The sequence below is a fragment of the Labrus bergylta genome, chromosome 11 (genome assembly GCF_963930695.1).
Source record: "Labrus bergylta chromosome 11, fLabBer1.1, whole genome shotgun sequence".
In the NCBI taxonomy this organism is placed as follows: domain Eukaryota; kingdom Metazoa; phylum Chordata; class Actinopteri; order Labriformes; family Labridae; genus Labrus; species Labrus bergylta.
Window position 1 is genome coordinate 13,255,371 of NC_089205.1, and position 12,767 is coordinate 13,268,137.

Below are 12,767 nucleotides of genomic sequence, written 5' to 3' on the forward strand. Positions count from 1 at the left end.
ATCAGAAAGGACCCTTTGAGGGTGTTTGTCGTACAATATTACTGATGTATTAGTGTGCAATATAAAATGTATTGTAGAGGGCGCTGGTGGCGCAGTGGTTAGTGCGTGCGCGCGCCAGGCTGTAGTTCTCCTCCTCTGTGTTTGAATCCAGCCTGTGGCTCCTTTCCCGCACGTCATTCCCTACTCTCTTTCCCTGATTTCAGACTCTATCCACTGTCCTATCTCAACAATAAAGGCACAAAAAGCCCAAAAGTAAATATAAAAAAAAAAAAAGTATTGTAGTCATACTGAGGTTTAGTAATGCTGTCAAAGGTGCAAATTTTCCACAGAAATGCAGCAGAATAGAAAACTAAAGCAGGATAATATGGAAATAACAAAGTCAAATCCACTAAATGTGCACTTTAAGTTTACAGTATTACAGTAAATGTAGTATTTACTGTACACTCCACGACTGGTAAATATAGTAATGATGCTTAAAGAATAACAATAGACTCACTATAAGGAATAACTTGATTATCACCAAAATACTGAGTAGACCTCATCATATCATAATCTACATTTTACATATTACAGCACAGATACCTGACAGTGTAGTAGCCATGTAGAAGGGACTTGGGTTGGGAATCGGAGGGTCGCCGGTTCAAGTCCCAGCACGGACCAAGTCTCGAAATTTGTCTGGTAGCTGGAGAGGTGCCAGTCCACTTCCTGAGCACTGCAGAGGTGCCCTTAAGCAAGGCACTGAACCCCAAAATTGCTCTGGAGCGCTCGCTGTGGGCAGCCCCCTCACTCTGAGAGCTCTCCATTAGTGCATGTCCATAGGATTCTGTTTGTGCATGTGTGTGTATATCAGCCTATGTTTGTGTAGCATGTTCATTAAACAGAGTGTAAATCTGAATTTCCCCTCGTGGGATCAATAAAGGATGAATTAATGAATTAGTTTATTTCAGCCTTTCTCTTTGTCATATACTCTCTGTAGTCAACATGTCTTGTAGCTTTGCACAATTCAGTTAGATCCCTTGTGTATGACAGGAGTGACATACCTTCTGTATATTGTTAGTGTCAGAAAGTAATAATCAACCAAGTGCTAAACATGAACAAAACTCAGACAGACTCCTCCCCTTCTACAACGTAATATAAAAAACAGTATGTTCTAAACCGGATCTTTTTGTGAAGTGTCTTGAGATTACATTTGGTATGACTAGCACCATACCATTTTTTTGGGCCATTTTGTGCCTTTAATGGAGAGACAGGACAGTGGATAGAGTTGGAAGTCGGAGAGAGAGAGTAGGGAATGAAATGCGGGAAAGGAGCCACAAGTGGGATACGAACCTGGTCCGGCCGTTTGGAGGACTACAGCCTCCATACCATGCACTAACCACTGTGCCACCAGCGCCCCATACTATTTGTTTTTAAAGGTTTAATTTTATTCTAACTTTATTCTTGGAGATAGGACAGTGGATAGAGTCAGAAATCAATAAGAGAGAGAGTGGGGGAATGACATGCTGGAAAAGTATCCGTATATGGGCCATGCATGCTAACCACTATCAGCATCCATGCTCTATACAACAACAAACAAAAAAAAGTTTAGATTGATTTTATGGATTACATGACCAAGCTTTACATGTATTTGGTTATAGTAGCACCTTCTGAATCAGCTGTACCATGAACATTTCTGGTATATGAGTATACAACATCATCCTGCACAATAAGTATGTTAATCCTGTGAGGGCATTTGACAATAAAAATGCTCAAACTTTACATTTAAATTGCACTACAGTCAATATGTACATCATTTTCCCCCAGGGTAAATGCAAACTCTTATCTTAAACACACACACAACACACAACACACTCACACAGACACACAGTGGGACCATTATTTGGCAGCTGTCCACATGTTGTCCTCTGTGGTGTGCATATCTATTTCTCCTGCTGCTTCCTCCTGTTCTTGGGTGTTCAGATTTTATCCTCCACCCACACAAATGTTTGTTCAGCTCTTGACAAACAAGAAAAATGGCTGTAAACACGCCTAAAACATTCTCATTTACTCTTTATGCTTCAGTTTATTTCACTTTCCTCTCTGTATTCAGCTTTGATTCATTATTTTGTATTTTATTATTTTCTCTCATGTGGCAGGAGTCAGTATTATGTGGCTGTTCAGGCCAAAAAAAAAATCTGATGGACTTTAAAAGTTGGTTGAGGTGGTTGGTGTCCTCTATCAGGACTACACTGTTTATTTCCTCTACAGTAAAATGTCAGCCATCTGTATACATCTACCCGACCACATCCTGTAAAGGACAATTTAAATGTTCGCATTAACCAAGAACTGATTTGGAGTAACCAACACTGTTTGTCTTTCTATTTGTTCCCGACCTGTCCAATTTAGAAACGACTCACACTGCCTTTGGTATTCATGAGAATGACACTGGACTGCTCCAGTAAAGTCTTTAAATTATACATTAACAGATGAATAGACAACCTTCTCCAAGTTAGTGACAGCAGAGGGTTCTTTCTTTGGTTTATTTTCTTGTTCGTTTTGTTTTTTTGCATTCAGGTAAGCCATCAGGTGATCTTCCTGTGAGGCTTCCCGGCCAGGTTCTACACGCCGCGCTGCAGGAGTGGGAGGTCACAGAGCTTCACAACGAGCATCATACCACGGGGCAGCCCCTCTACTGCCAAGGTGTCTTTGATGCCATCACTATGGGTGAGTTCCAGACGAAATGTTATGAGGGGCATCCCAAACAACCAGATCCTTCATAAGCGTAGTTACTACAGATGCTTAAAAAGCCAGAGAAGATAGGTTTGTTTTGGTCAAAATATGAAACTGTACTGGAGTAAATATGTATTGACCGTTTTGTCTGTGTGTATCCAGACCAGAACCAGACAGTTCTGGTATTTCGGGGCAGTGTGTACTGGACAGTATCAGCTGACGATGGTGTAAGCGGCCCGCTGCCTCTCCGTCAGCGCTGGTCTGACCTTCCTCCAGCCATTGAAGCTGCAGCCTTCTCCCCACTGGACTCCAAGTGGTATTTTTTCAAAGGTAGTGCTTCAGTGAGCCCATTAATGTGACTCACACCTCTTTTTACAGGCATTCCTTTAACCTATTGCCTTACTTCACCTATCTGTTAATGCCCCCATAATAGACTATATAGTGGAATTCAAATAAGAAAGTACTTTTTAAAGACTCTGCTGTAATTTGTAAGTCCCTTCACCTTCGTGCTAAAGGCTAATAACTTGACTTAAAGTTTTGCCTTGCTGCCAAAAACCTGACAGTGTTATTAGATCAATGCTCTTAACAGTTTTATGCAAATTGAAACGCCTTACATTTTCTATTCTTTCTCAATTATCTTCTTCTTGTTCTTTGTCCCTTGTTGTCTGTAAAAGAAATGAGGCCTAAGAGTACAAGTAGCAGTCTACGTTTCCTCAAAGCAATGGACCCCAAAATACTCGTTTATTCAAAGTCCTTCTCTGGGGGGGATGCAAGACAAGTCTTCAGAGTCTGATTTCCTAGTTTTGAAAGACCGTTGCTTCTTTTAAATTGTTTACAGGAATAGGAATCATTTATTATATATCGTGAGAAGAGCATGGGTGATGTTTACCTGTCTTTATCTCATGTCATGTGATGTTAAATAACAGATTACTTTGTGGAACTTCAACAATCAAATATCATGGGATAATGACGTGTTTCACAAAAACTATCAAAAGATATCAGAAAACATCAAGAGTTTATAATCATTTCATGCCTCTGGGTGTGCAGGAAAACGGATGTGGCGCTACACAGGCAGCGTCCTGGACCCTGGCTTCCCCAGAAAGAGCAGTGAGCTGGGGCTCCCTCGCCACCCTGACTGTGCCTTCTTCTACGCTCCTCTGGGTCACATGGTAGTTTTTAAGGGGTGCCGCTACTCTGTGCTTAATCTTAAAACCCTGCATCAAGAGCCCTACTACCCCCGCAGGCTTACAGACTGGACCGGTGTACCACAAGGGACCAATGGAGCTCTGACCCGTCCAGACGGACGCCTCTACCTGTTCAGAGAACAGCGCTTCTGGAAGTTTGACCCCGTCAAGGTGCGAGTCACCAAGGAGGGCCAATGGGCCAAGGATCTGAGCTGGACTGGTTGCAGCAACGCTCCCTTGAGCAATAACATCCTTTGACCAGCAGAGGGAGCTGTTAGCTTTAGAAAAGTGCAATGTGTGAGTGTTTCCTGAAATATACAGGTGGCTATTTGCTTTCAGCAACAGTGGAATTTAATGTGGCAGACGGGGCCAAAGCTCAAAAAAGTCATGAGATGAAGGGATTTAACAAAATAAACTACCATAATTATTTGGGTTCACCTATCGTATTTTATACTGCAGAGCAATGGATACGTATGCACACTACATTTGGTTGAAACTATGCTTTGAAACCCATCTTCTTGTCTCTTTGAGTATACACACACTAAAAGAGAAACAGAAAGATATGTGTTTATATCATTCCTTCTGCTATGTCACTGACATATGTAACATATTGTATAAATATATTTTCCTTACTGTGGCCTGGAATCATGTGTTCCCTCTAACTTGCATGCTTTAGTACACTCAGTACATTATGTATCCTAACTCTGATTCACATCTTTAAAAGAGGAGGTAGAGAATTCAACTGTTTGAACATGATAACCAACAAGAACATGAAGTTTAGGAGAGCAGTGCAGGTAGGTAAACAATGTCATGACAAGGGATAATTGGTAAATATTATCACTAAGCTGACAGCTGTCAATACAGTCATGCATTTAAAGAAAGGTATTGAGGTGAAATGATTCCATTTTATCCATAAGACCTGAATACAATTTAGTCTATTTTTTGTGACTGAGGGTGAAACGCAACAGTAGTTTGTCAACAGTGTGTAATGAAAAATCAGACAATGTCCTAAGACCTTTTCTTATAACCATCTGCTGAGAGCGTGATTTTTCATCATTTTGATCAGTGCAGGCAGAGCAGTCATCTGTCAGTCGATGATCCCTCAGCTCATTATCGAGTACACTTCTCTCGCAGCTATACATTTTGACAACAGACAGTTATCCTTCACAAACCGTCCACGACCGAAATCGGTTTTATTTATGTACCGGTATGTATTCATTCTAAGCCCTCAGACATTTCTCTGCATCACAATGCATTTTAAACACAAAGAAGCCTCACTGTTGATTTTTTCTTTAAACAGAAACAAACAGAAACATTTTTAACACATTTTTAACCATAACCCTAACCCTGGATAACCTTAACTTATGTGCATTTGATGAAGCCATATAACACAAAAATAAACAAGGATTCGGTTTTATTGATTCATAGGTTATTTCTAAAGGTCACAATCCAATTTTGAAAGTTCACTTTACAGGAAAAAAATTGAAGAAATCATTGTTATGAAAGAGACTAGTCAGACCAAGAGAAACTAGAGTTAAAAAGACACGGTAGATTCACTTTCTCTGATATCTAGTAGAAGACCTGTCTCCAACTGCTACAATCATTACAATGGTTTGTTCTATTGAGTTTGACAACCGTCTTTTGGAGCCCAAACTTGATGCACTTGCTGAGGTTGCACTAAATTTCATCTGTCTTCTGTTACTTCATCTCACTGTGGCCTCATTTCTGAAGTCACAGGTTCAGTTTAAGACAGCTTACATACTAATGGTGGATTACAATTTAAAAATATATATTAAACACTAAATACCTTCTTTAAGTCAGTTTTCTTTAAGTGGTAATTTAGAAAATCCTGTTATCTCTATGCTATCTGAGGAATAAATCCTTTTCAATACAGTTAACTGCTCTGAAGTGCACTCAAACAAAAGTCATCAACAGCCAATTAGCTATCTGTTAACAGTGTGAAGCTTGGTTTGACAAATATACACTGTGAAGCAAAGTCAGACTAATTCTGTTCTCTCATCGACACATGATTTATCTTACAGAGGACTGGACTGGCATAATATCCTGACAGTAACTCCTCATACAGAGCGCCTCCTTCATGTTTTACTATTCTCATTGATGCATTTCAGCACTTTAGCTGCACATATCATTAGTGATATGAAAAGACATTCATTGTTTCATTAGCTGCATTGCCTTCAAATATATAAGTGATCTTGTTCCACTTTGTCTACAGGTACCAAACAGATTAGAAGCATTGTACATTATATTCATTAAAACTCATGAGATGAATTTAACCATTTTCAGAATCTAGACTTCAAGTAACTTCTGAGTGGAAAGTGTCCCCTGCAGCCAAATTTTGACATAAGAGCAGCAATCATGACAACAGAAGATGTCAAGCTGCTCAGCTGTGTCCTCCAGCATGACTTCAGATCCACTTACAGGGTGTCTCATCTTGTCTGCAGTGTGTTCATCACCACAGGGAGCTGTGTATTGGAGGGTTTTTAGATGAAGAACTCATCTACTTGCTGGTCGCTGTTTGAACCTGTTGACAGCAGCTCCACTACAGGCCTTTTGGAGGGACTCTGTCCTGCTGCCTGAGTCCTGCCTCCACAGCCCTGCCTGGCTGCATCTAGACAACCCGCGTAGCCCCTTGTCTGCGAGGGGCCCTGCAGTGTTATATGCTTCAATGGCAGACATTCAATCAGTTCCTTGGCCAGACCATACCTGGCTGATGCCCCAACAGCTGCAGGTCTTTCAGAACTGGGTGTATTTAAAAGGTCCATGGAAGAAGAGCGAATGATTGTTGTGACAGCAGTTTCAGAGCGAGCTGTGACAGCAACTCCAGTGTCCACGTTGGTCTCTGGCTCCTCTTCCTCCTCCAGAAGGAGATGGGAGAGGGAGCGGGTTATAGAGGGGCGCAGAGGAGACTCAGGGTGATTGGTGGTTGAGGGACTGCTGCGCTGCGATGAGTAACAGGAGCTGCCTGGAGGGGTGCTGCAGCAGCTTCCTGATCCCAGACTCTCTGCTCCGCCATGAAGCTTCTCCAGGACGGGGTCACTGCGCGGCCTGGGACCTGTCGACACAAAGACACGCATCAAGCAGAGTCAGGAGGATACTTACAAACCCTATTTATAAACTCAGATGTCATGATACTGATCAGAGTTAGCTTCACAGGACTGATGATTTCTTTGACTTCTTATCCTGATAAATCGGAAATGGAAAATAAGTATCTAAACTAATATACCACCATGAATGTAAGGTTTTTTTGTCATTGCATATTTGATGAGAAAATCTAAAATACAAGAAGTAGATACATTTTCAGCGTACAAACTTCTTGCACCATGCTAATTTTGGGTCATTAAAAAAGGCTCATGGGCCAAGAATGAGAAACACATTACTGTACTGAAGTGTGTCAACAACACTTCAACTCACTTCATAGTCATGTAGCTAAATGGCTTGTTTAATCTTGCAAACTGTTTTCACATCAAATATTAAAGGCTGCCTTAACCTTAAAAAGTATTTTACTCCAGAATTGTTATAATGTCTGTTCAGTGCTCTGCTTTTCTTGCCTGCCTTTGGCATCCCATTGAGTTTGTAGCTATAAAAACTGATCAACAGTTCTAGTTACAGTCCAAACCTACACAGGAAACTTTGAAGGCGTAATAGGTAAAACAAACCTTACTACTTCATCTGTGAGAAGTGGGGAAAATAAAATAAAGGATGTACGACTTGAGTTCAATCGTTCTGTTTGTGTCAGATCAACAAGCATTAGCTTCCTCTTCTGCTGCATCTTCTCTACGCTCCTTGTAAATTTTAGGCAACTAAAATTAAATATACATTCAACACACCGTGGTGAACAGCTGAGCTCAGCATCTTGACACAGTCTCCCATCTGTATACTCACCTTGCCTGCGTGTCTGCCTGGGCAGCGATGTTGGGAGGCTGCAGGGCGACAGGCTGTGACTCTGTCCTGAGCTCCTGAGCTGCATTCCTCGAGGGGACACGCTGGGGTAGGTCAGAGGGAAAGCACAGGTCAGAGGCCGCTGAGGTTGGGTCGGGGTGTTCACCTGCAGCACAGAAGGACAGGAGGAGAGGGATTATGATTTACACTCGGACTAAAGAGATTTAAGCAAGATAAGTAACTTTGACAGTATTAACATACACGCATCTGACATATGGCTGCTGTGACAGCTCGGGAAAGCTATGAGAAGGAACCACACGCCTTAATGATTTCATCATATATTTAACACAGAGTAGTGACAAGATATGCTCTCATAAATATTGATGGATTGATTGATCAAACGTTAACACAGGAAGAGTGATAAGAAAAGTGCTTTTCTCTCCCTATTGTTAAATGAACGATCACAAGGGTCGGTCATAGGAATATTTTTAAACTGATTTTTTCTTATTCTGAGCAACTGAAAGACATTAAACGCATAAACTAATTACGCATTCAGTCAAGAAAAACATGCATTTATTATGTCATACTTTGTCTTCAACAGAGAAATAGCAGTAAAACTCAGGTATTCTACTATTTCTCATCACAATTAACAATGAAGTATTATGATTGTATACCAGATTAATTGTGTGTGTATGTTTTCTTTTTCAGTTCATTGGAGAATAGTAGAAAATCTTCTTCTAGATGAATCATACGTTAAATCATCATAAGTTTGTCAAACTCTAACATAAACATGACACACTGTAAACATTTTTAGTCCTTTGTTTGAAAAGCAACTGTTGCTTACATCCAAAGTAATCTCCTTATGCTATCGAGAAACTTGGCAAGCTTCTTATTGAGCACAAACCTTCCTGTACAAGAAATAATATTTTAGTTTGATAATTAACACAGATCCTGTCCTAACCATCACAAGTTAACCTTCCAGCAGACTACTGGAGACCAGAGCAACAACAAGTGTAACAAACCTTGTGAATTAACCCGTAATAAATCAACTAGAGCAAAGTGGAGTAGATTTTAATTCACTCACACACAAAATCAATCATTCTGCTGCAAGACAAACCTATAATTCAAAAGCAGGAACTGAATAATCATGTCCACAACGTAAGCGCAAGGCAAAATAAAGTAATCAAACGTACACAATTTCATCAAAACTTTGAATATCTATTTTTGGACAGATTAACATTAGGTGTAGTTTCGATTGCACTTACCTGGAAGAGTAATTTGTTGCCATCAAGGTCTTCTGTCTGCCAGCGTGTTGTGCTGATTGGGGTACAGGGATTTGGCAACAGAGGAACTAGCTGTCCGATTTCTTCCACACTGAACTGCAGCACAGCAGAGCTGCATGGCTCCACCCGAACCCCTTGTGACAACTGTTTTATAGCCAGCTGCAGGCATAGCCCGGGCTCTGTGTGTGGAGGGGCAAACGAAACAGACAAATATAGAGACAAAGAGCTTTTCTGACAGGAATGTGATGAGGACGGTTAAAAACGTTTTTCCAAAAAGTAAAAAAAAAAAAAAAAAGAGATGTTTTAACTTAATTTTGTTATAATGATAAAACTGCCAAACACCACTAGACATGAAACATTCCAGGAAGGACATCAACCTGAGTCAACTTTAAAACACCATTCACAGAACAAAAGCATTAGAACATAAAAAGTAGAAATACTGAAATAAAGTCTTTTGATTGCTGTTATACTGTATGTTTTGTTCTTTTCAACAAATGTGGACATATAATTGGCTCGTTTTTGAAGCATTACTAAATGCAGTTAAAAAGAAGATGAAAGTAAAATATATATTAAGTACCTGGACGCTTGAAATTGCTTAAACTGTATCTGTGTCAATTAATCAAGTTAAGCATGATTATTTACATTTGGGTTGAAAACAAAAATGCTAGAATAATTAGGTTAGATGAAAGCTTCATGATTGTCCCTTTATTAAACTGTAAATAATCATAATCTGCTAATTGAAAGTATACTAAAATGTGTATCTACTTGGCCATTGAGCAGTCAGGATTAAATCATTGTGACCCTTTTGGTCATCAAAGTTGCTCATCCCTTGCTTACAACTTTAACATTCAAAGACGTACCGGTGTGGAGAGTGAACCAGCAGAAGCCTGTCTTCTGCTCCTCTGCCTGTCGCTGCAACACCGTCTCATAGAGCCGCACAGCGTCCTCATAGTTGTCATATCCACTGTACAGCGTCACACGCAGTATCTCTCCTCCACAGTGTACTGGTCGAACTCCCCACACAGGCATCCCTGCGCCCAAGCTGTAAAAGTCTCTGCTGGGCAGGAGGTAGGGCTGCATTAGTGCATTGGTGGGGGAACAGCTGGATGTGATATGGATCCCTACGGTCTGCCTGCTGCAGCTCTCGGTGTGGTGGTACTGCCACGGTGGACGCTGGAAGAAGTCCACCACTTTGAGGATTCGCTCCTCTCCATATGCCTCATGGAGGAAGAAAGTGATGGCCAGAGAAGGCAAGCCTGAAACATATTTAGAAATGTATTTTTAAAATGTATTCCCAGTAAATCCTAAATCAAAACAGATACATTCTTTGCATTATAAACAACAATAAATAGTAATCGCTAAGAAGTTCAATATTTTATGGGCTATTTTTCATGCATGAAAGTTGTAATGTAAATATGAATTTCTGTAAAAAAATATGTTGTTCTCAAATCTAGCAAGCATGTTCCTTTTCGCATATGAATACTTAAACCTGCCTATGTAACATGTTTATAAAATGCAAAACAACACATGAGAGAGCTTCACCTGCCACAGGACAGAGACGGGTGTAACTTCTGAACGGGCAGGCCCTCTCTGACACATGGAAGATGCGAAGGCTAGGACAGAGCCAGCGGAGGAGGCGATCCAGGGTTTGCTGCAGCAGCAGTGAGTCTCCAGGGTTGGACAGCAGATGAAGGTTCATTAGCAGGAGTGGCTGCTGCGGCCGTTTCTGTCTGACCCGGCTGGTCATGAGCTCAACTGTGATTCCACACAAAAACAACACTAAATGCAAATTTAGTGCACCGAGATGTTTTACACGGTCCCTTTACAAATAAAATAAAAATACATAAAAGAAGATGAAACATGAGAATGTTAAACCTGGGCATCACTGAGACAGCATCAGAAACCATTAAAGATTGGTTCCTCTACTAGTATTACCATCATCACAAGTTTGCTTGCCATGAGGAATATTACTGACAAGGTATAGTAGCCTTACGATAAAAAAACAATTAATTAAATCAATACATTGCGTTTACCTTTGCTAAATTACGACCTGTGTCATCATCAATACAAGACGGACAATATAGCCTCTCCTTTATGTTTACTTAGATATCTCTGTATAATACATAGACTACTTTCAATGAGAGGGTGACATCAAATACTTTTCAGGGCTAAATAGAGGACGCTTTCGTTAGAAATGCAGTAAAAATGCATTTCAAGAGCCCTAAGATTCAGGGATTTTAAACTTGGTTTATGGTAGAGATGAAAAGTCATGATATTTATGTATTCTGCTCTTGCTCAGTTTAGACCACCTCAACACTCCTGTGACTAAAAGTGAACTACTTGGGTTGTAAGAGTGAAGGAACACTTACTGCCAGATGATGACATCCTGCTGTAGTCAGACCTAAACGGCACACAAAATAAAAGCACATTGATTTATTACTTTCATAAGCTGTGTTTTCAAAAGTTCAGCCCGTTCTGGTTGAAAGACAAAAATCTGTCTCCATCTTGTGGTCGTGTGGTTTTTGGAAACCTGCCCCCTTCGCACCGGTCACCATGACAACACATTATCTATTGTAACGCTAAACAGAAGCGCTTAAATGCTGAATTATGAAGAAAACACCTTACGCGTACATTTGTAATACATTCAAGGGGAGCGCTTATGGTGAATGCAAGAGGGTGAAGTTTCAAGCCCGGAATGTCAGCGCATTTCACAGTAAACTTTCTCACACACTATTATTTTCCATTGTGGCTACAGCAGAAAAGGCGAAGTTGTCCTAGCTGCTGTTAGCCACGGGGCTAACAGCAGGGAGACTCACTCTGCAGCTTCAGCTCCGGACTCCACGTTTTCATCGTCTTCTATCTTCTTCCACACCGCCGCTCTTAGAAACATAGCCTGTTACCACCTTTCACATTTAGTCAAGCCCTCCTCCAACACAAAGTTTGAGCGTTTCGTCGGGGCTGAAATGAAAAGGCATCCTTTTTTTGTTGTTGATTTCCCTCAGCAGCCTGCACCAGTCCAACAATAAAAAAAAAAATGGGACTTTTTTTTTTTTTTTTTTTTGCTGGGACGCTGACGTCACCAGGCAACCACACACCGTTATGTTAGAGGTTAGAATAGAGGCTCTTGATAATTCAGGAAGAACTCATTCAGTGAACATAAATGCTGATCTGTGTTGAGGACGACACTGAGAATAAAATCCGGGCGAAAGGGAGCAGCAGAAGTTTTGCTACTTTAAATCTAAAGCCGCTTCTGATAACACGGAGCAGATGGCGTGTGTCGAACAATGTGAGAAGACAAAGGGGACAAGCCCAGATGGACAGATTTAAAAGTGCAGGGGACGTGTAGAGGGGAGGCTCTGACCCCTGGAAATTAAACACATTGTTAAGAGTATTACACTCCTAAACAGCTCGCCTTTGAAGCAAAGCTTTTAGTTTCATACAACTATGTAGTCTCTCTATATCTATAGCCCCTGGCAAAAGCTTTTTAACATTTCAGGCAAACACACTAATAAGTAATTTTACTTTAGATATCCATGTCAGCAGGCCCCCTTTGACCCATCTCATCTAAAGTGTATTCTCACTCACTTGAATTACCAAAGGAACATTATTCCTTGGGAAAATTACGTGACTTTTGCCCATTCATGTGTATTGGGGCCTTTAATTTCAGATTTCCACAACTTCATTTTTCCTA

At 40.7% G+C, this 12,767-nt stretch overlaps 2 protein-coding genes across 4 annotated transcripts in view; one reads left to right on the forward strand and one right to left on the reverse strand.

Moving 5' to 3' along the window:
* Positions 1-4,530, forward strand: part of mmp28 (matrix metallopeptidase 28) — a 19,683-nt gene extending 15,153 nt beyond the window's left edge. For both annotated transcript variants that reach the window (XM_020641766.3, XM_020641765.3), the window contains exons 6-8: positions 2,554-2,703; positions 2,872-3,039; positions 3,757-4,530. In XM_020641766.3, the coding sequence (XP_020497422.2) occupies positions 2,554-2,703; positions 2,872-3,039; positions 3,757-4,151 (713 nt within the window). In that variant the 3' untranslated portion in view covers positions 4,152-4,530. The remainder of the gene's footprint in view (positions 1-2,553; positions 2,704-2,871; positions 3,040-3,756) is intronic.
* Positions 4,531-5,290: 760 nt separating this feature from the next.
* Positions 5,291-12,319, reverse strand: LOC109989830 (protein FAM124B). 2 transcript variants are annotated; one of them, XM_065960560.1, is made up of 7 exons: positions 11,893-12,319; positions 11,446-11,477; positions 10,619-10,896; positions 9,937-10,332; positions 9,059-9,255; positions 7,797-7,959; positions 5,291-6,966 (listed from the first exon to the last, which is right to left on the reverse strand). In XM_065960560.1, the coding sequence occupies exons 3-7, from the start codon at positions 10,821-10,823 to the stop codon at positions 6,395-6,397; spliced, it is 1,533 nt and encodes a 510-aa protein (XP_065816632.1). In that variant the 5' UTR covers positions 10,824-10,896; positions 11,446-11,477; positions 11,893-12,319; the 3' UTR covers positions 5,291-6,394. The 2 variants fall into 2 exon arrangements, with proteins under 2 accessions (XP_065816632.1, XP_020497383.2); XM_020641727.3 differs by having other exon boundaries at positions 10,619-10,831; positions 11,893-12,317.
* Between the last annotated feature and the right edge of the window lie 448 nt (positions 12,320-12,767).

What these genes read in the sequence shown, in the direction of transcription:
- LOC109989830 (XM_020641727.3), bottom strand. Translation starts at nt 11,966, where the DNA reads ATGTTTCTAAGAGCGGCGGTGTGGAAGAAGATAGAAGACGATGAAAAC. An exon ending in TCCGGAGCTGAAGCTGCAGA is followed by an intron (nt 11,478 to 11,892) that starts GTGAGTCTCCCT and finishes TGTGCCGTTTAG; the next exon opens with GTCTGACTACAGCAGGATGT. An exon ending in CTGGTTCACTCTCCACACCG is followed by an intron (nt 9,256 to 9,936) that starts GTACGTCTTTGA and finishes CTCCACACACAG; the next exon opens with AGCCCGGGCTATGCCTGCAG.